Here is a 5,670-nt window from a genome sequence, read left to right on the forward strand (position 1 = left end):
CACACACACACACACACACACACACACACACACAAATAAATAAATAAATAAATAAAATTAAAAAAAGAAAACTCAAGGAGAAGAAAGAGGTGTACTAACAGTGTTTGGACAGAATATCCTGTCTACTTCTTGTACTATGGATAACCACTAAGAAGATAACAATGTATAGTGTATTGACTATCAAAACTGTCCTATTAATCAGATGTGAAACTGTCTCATTCATATTTATTTCTCAATAAAAAAATAAATATAAAAAAAAAGAAGTTCAGTCTGGAAAAATCAAGATCCTGCTTCTCTGTTCCCTCCACAATGTGCTGTGGCAGAATGATTTGCTTTATACTCTGAAAACATTAATTCAATAAATTAGTTCATTTCATTAATATAAAAAAAAAGAAAAGAAAAGAAAAAGAAAAACTGCAGTTCCTACCCTTCAATCCTGACTTAATCTCATTCACTTGTGAGTTTGACTTACTACACAAGAATGTTGGTTTCTTTGGAGCCCTGCACGTACCTGGGACACAGGCATGTAAAAAGTATTTATTGAATAAATGAATTCACATGAATCCTCAACTTGTGGTATCTTCCTCACTGCCATAAGAAACTACCATGGTTCTCAATTTTAGTGAAATTGCATTATTTTGACTTTCATGTTCTGTTTCAATCTTCTAATAAAAAGTCATCTGATTGATCAAAACAAAATGACATTGCAGTGCTATTTAGCTATGAGAAATATTAGTAAATATAATATTCATTACACCAAATGTATAGTAGCTTCCTTGAGTTCAGGCTGAAGATACAAAACCACACAAATTAAACCAGCAACACTTCATGCAATCTATCTGACAATGACCAATCACAAACTTTAAACATAGATTCATACTGGAACACAAACATTTGAAATTTTACTTTGTTCATGACAGTCCAGAATTCAAATTATTGTGTTCTGTTATGGACATCCTCCAGAACAAAAAAACAAAACAAAAAAAAAAAAAAAAAAAAAACATTACCACAAGGCAAATTTAGCCTAAAGAATGTTATACAACATCAAACCTCAAGATAATGTTACGTAATGCTCTGGATCACTCATTTGAAAAGAATGGTTGCTGGGAGCTGCTGAAACTGGAAATTGGTCAAATGTGTAAGAGCAGGACTAGGCCTCAGTGCCTAAAGCAGTCAAGCTACCTCAGTCTTGAGAAAAGTATCCTGCCTGGTCAAAGTCAGCTATTCATCACTAGGCAACCTGGGGACATGTGATACTAACTTCACAAAGGTGTAAGTACACACCTCTACTGTTGTTCTTGGGGTTGTTGACCAATCAGGTATATAGGCCTCCTGTCTACCCCAGCTCATGGCACTCACCTACTTGCCGCCATTCTCACAGTCCCTCATTCTCAAGCCACTCCTTTCTTCTTCCTTCTTCCTTCCTCCTTCCTCCTTCCTCCTTCCTCCTTCTTCCTCCTCCTCCTCCTTCTTCTTCTTCTTTGCCACTCCTTTCTTCATGAGTGAATAAAACCCAGTTTCTGCCATGGGTCGAGGACTTTGTTCTAGATAGCCATCATCATGGCTGGGCTTAGGACCCCTTGGCTACCTATAACTGCAAAAATGCCTTAGCACCTTCATTCTCATGAAGGGCTGCAATGGAAATGGTAAACTGGAATTAACTCACTAGAATTCCAGTAACTTTCCATGGGATTACAAATGTAAACTTCCAGGACTGAGACAAGGACAAGGAAGGGCTCTCTATAAACCATAGATGCCATGATTGGAATTATAATTAAAGATGTTCTCTACAACAAGGGTAAAATGTTACTTTTCAGTAAACACTAAAGAAAAACTAATAAGGATCAGGAACAGAGTTTAGTATATGGCTATATTTAGGAATGAGTTTCCTAGTTAACATCCAACTCCCTAAAGAAAATGAAATAAATATATAGCTATGCTATAAATTCAAAAGAAGAGAATCACTGAATAGTCACTTAGAAATAGCTTTAAATATTGATACATAATTTCAAGATTACCAAATGAAGGAATGAAACTCACAGAGAACGTTGACCCACTGTTTGATGCTACTACCGTGTGCTCTTCACCGTGCAGTTTTACTGAGAGCTCCCACTCAGCCACACCAGGTTTCATAATAGGAACTCTAAAACAGAAAAGAGTAAGTGTAATTCTTAAAAATATTTGTACATTATTATCTCATAATTAACTTTCCTTTTATTTTATGCATGTGGAATAAAACTGCTTAAGAATATATTTCAGAACATGTTACTTTGAAAGGTTCCACCTTCGGAGAAAAGGTTTCAGATTTAAACTAGAGAGACTTACAAAACAGTTAAGTCAAAGACTGCAACACTCTGGGATACCGTCATCTCTTCTAAATACTAGTGTCCACTCTAAATATTAGCGTCTACTACATCTATCTGACAATGACCAATCACAAACTTTAAACATAGATTCATACTGGAACACAAACATTTGAAATGTTACTTTGTTCATGACAGTCCAGAATTCAAATTATTGTGTTCAGATTTATTAATAATAAGTAATTATTAAGACAGTTTCAAAAATTAATACACTGCAAATGGTTGTGTTCTTAGTGGTTATTCATAGTACAAGATGCAGACATGATATCCTGTCCATAAACACTATTAGAACAAATCTTTCTTTTTTTTCCATAATTTTATTTAGAAACAAATAGCAATGAGATAGTTTCAAACTGGTACAACAGCTTCAATAATTAACACATTGCATACATTCTTCCTAGTGGTTAATTGCTGTACAAGATGCAGACATCATATCCTATTTACAAACACTATTACAACCAATCCCTCTATTCATTAAGAGAATGTATATATATCTATCCTAACCCTTTTGAATACACAGATACAAAATGGACATTCATCTGTATCCTCTTTTTTTGTTAAGTTCCATTATTTGAATATTACAGGTGTGTAAACTCAGCAAATTATTTTAAAAGAGTTCAATAGTCCATAATAGTATTGTGGCTTCCGCTTGACTGGCAATGTCAGAAATTGTTGACCTGAGTCCCCTACAGCTCAATATAACAGCATGGCTTTACTTCTTACATTTTGTTTTTATACTTTTCTGCTAGATGGTTAAGACCAAGGCAAAGCAAGACCTATGCAACAAGAGTTGTAGTTTTTGGGTCTGATAAGGTCAATAAAATCCCCTCAGGATTTATCCTGAGATCCTGTACCTCAGACTGTAGAACCTCTGTCAATGTCAGCCATGTGGATGAGTCATGGCCATTGCTTGGCCAATGTGCTCTCTGTGAAAGGCTGAGAGAATGTTTTCTCTCCATGTGACTCTCCTTAGGCACACTCTACATCATCGATCACTTTCCTCTTTGGCCCCATAATCTCCTTGATCAGAAAATTTGGGACACTACTGAGTTACATGACGTTACAGTACAAGTTCTCATATGTCGTGAGTCTTAATTGACCTTGGAAGGCTAGAGCCAAAATGTTGGCTTTCCTTGCGGCCCTTCTTTTTCTCTAATTTTGGTCTGCAAACTTAGGTTGTTAACCCACTAGAAGACAAGCTTATTGTTATTATCGTACAACCTAGGCTGTTAAGCTTAACCTCACTATTTCTCTGAATATCAAACATCTCAGGCATAACATGGAACAGGTATTTTTCATCAAGTATTGATATGTTGAACTTTAAGTCTCTACAGAATATGAAGAAAAAACATTTAATAATTAGAATCTATTTTTAAAAATAGGCATAAAGAATTATATAATTCTTATATTTACACTTAAGTCCAAAAATCTAACCATATACAAACTTAAAGCAGGAAAGCAGGACAGTCTCGTAACATTCCTTTTCCTGTCTCTTGCCTTCATTCACCGCCTCCTTTTTTTGCACAAACATCTACCCGAGAGACAGCACAGCAGCAACTGTCATGTCATGAGAAGCAGCCCGTATACAGAAGACCACAATGACAGGCACTCCAACAATGAAACTACTATTACAGATTACCATCTTTAGTGCAGTTGCTTAGTTCACAGGTATCAGTACATATAGTTAGTCAGAGTGAAAATCTTTGCAATTAACTGCTAGCTTCAAAAATCTTCTGGAGATTCTCAGGACCATTGCCTTGTCCATATTATACAGATAACTGTATGGTTTGACATTGTCATGTTTCCGAGCTCCTCTCCTATCCCTCTCGTAGTTAGTCCTCGTGTTCTTGCTTTCCTTTTACTTGTATTATACCTTTCTATTTGTATTTCTTCTTTTTAGTTCTTATACTACGGAAACTACGATATTTAAACATGTGTGTCTTGTTTATTTCACTTATATCTTCAAGTGGATCCACTTCAATATAAAGCCTTCGAGTTTATCATTCTTTATAGCTGAATACTCCATTGTGTAAAAATATCACATCTTTTCGACCATTCCTCAGGTGATGGGCATCTTGGTGGCTGTTTCCAAGATTTGGCTATCACAAATTGTGCTGCTATAAACATAAGCACACATATATCACTATGATATGATGTTTTTAGATCCTCTGGGAAAATTCCCAGTAGAGGAATAGCTGGTTTAAATGGGATTTCCAGTTCAACTTTTCTAAGGAGTCTCCACACTGATTTCAATAATGGTTGCACCTGTCTACATTCCCAGCAGCAGTGGAGAAGGATTCATTTTCCCCCACAGCCCCTCCAACATTTGTTGTTGGGTGATTTCTTTATGATAGCCATTCTTTCTGGGGTGAGATGATATCTCAAAGTTGTTTTAATTTGCATTTCGTGGATGGCTAGTGACATGGAGCATTTTTTCATATATTTATTCGCTTCTTTAATTTCATCCTCTGAGAAGTGTTCATATCGGATGCCCATTTCTGGATTGGGTCTTTAAATTTGGGGGCCTGAGGGTTTTTTAGTTCTTTATAAATTCTAGAGAGCAGAAATTTGTCTGAGTACTTATTTGTCATGATTTGTTTCCAAATTTGTGGGTTGTATTTTCACTTTGTTGGTAATTACTTTTGACAAGAAAAAAATTCACAGAAGGAGCAGGACCCAGTTGTTAATTCTTTCAACTGTTTCCCATGTGATTTGATTTTTGTTCATGAACTCTTTGCCTACCCCTATGTCTTCAAGAGTTCCTTTTATTTTCTCTTCCAGGAGATGTAGTGTCTCTGCTTTAATGATTAGATCTTTAATCCATTTTGACTTTAGCTTAGTGCATGGTGATAGACCTGGGTCAAGTTTTAGTTTTCAGCATGTAGAGACACAGTTTTTCCAGCACCATTTGTTAAAGAGGCTATCTTTCTTCCAGTGAGTATGTTTGGCCCCTTTGTCAAAGATAATGTGGCTGAGTGTGTTTATAGGGGTTTCAGTGTCTTCAAATTTATTCCATTGATCCTCTGGTCTATTTTGTTGCAAGTACCATGCTGATTTTATTACAGTAGCCTTGTAGTATAATTTCAAGTCAGGAATTGTAATGCCTTCTGACTTGTGTTTATTGCCCTGGATTGTCTTTGCTATTCTAGGTCTTTACTATTTCCAAATAAATCTTAGGAATGATTTCTCTAGGTATGTGAGGTATGTTGATGGTTGTCTGATAGGGATTGCATTAAATCTGTACAGCAATTTTGGGAGTATGGCCATCTTCACAATGTTGGTTCTTCCTATCCAGGAGCATGGAATA

At 35.9% G+C, this 5,670-nt stretch overlaps 1 protein-coding gene across 2 annotated transcripts in view; it reads right to left on the reverse strand.

The window, feature by feature from the left end:
- The window catches only part of Pcca (propionyl-CoA carboxylase alpha subunit), a 512,764-nt gene that overhangs the window by 166,510 nt on the left and 340,584 nt on the right, over positions 1-5,670 (reverse strand). For both annotated transcript variants that reach the window (XM_004631187.2, XM_004631185.2), the window contains exon 19: positions 2,041-2,143. In XM_004631187.2, the coding sequence (XP_004631244.1) occupies positions 2,041-2,143 (103 nt within the window). The remainder of the gene's footprint in view (positions 1-2,040; positions 2,144-5,670) is intronic.

This window comes from Octodon degus, unplaced genomic scaffold, assembly GCF_000260255.1.
Source record: "Octodon degus isolate 3935 unplaced genomic scaffold, OctDeg1.0 scaffold00039, whole genome shotgun sequence".
In the NCBI taxonomy this organism is placed as follows: Eukaryota; Metazoa; Chordata; class Mammalia; order Rodentia; family Octodontidae; genus Octodon; species Octodon degus.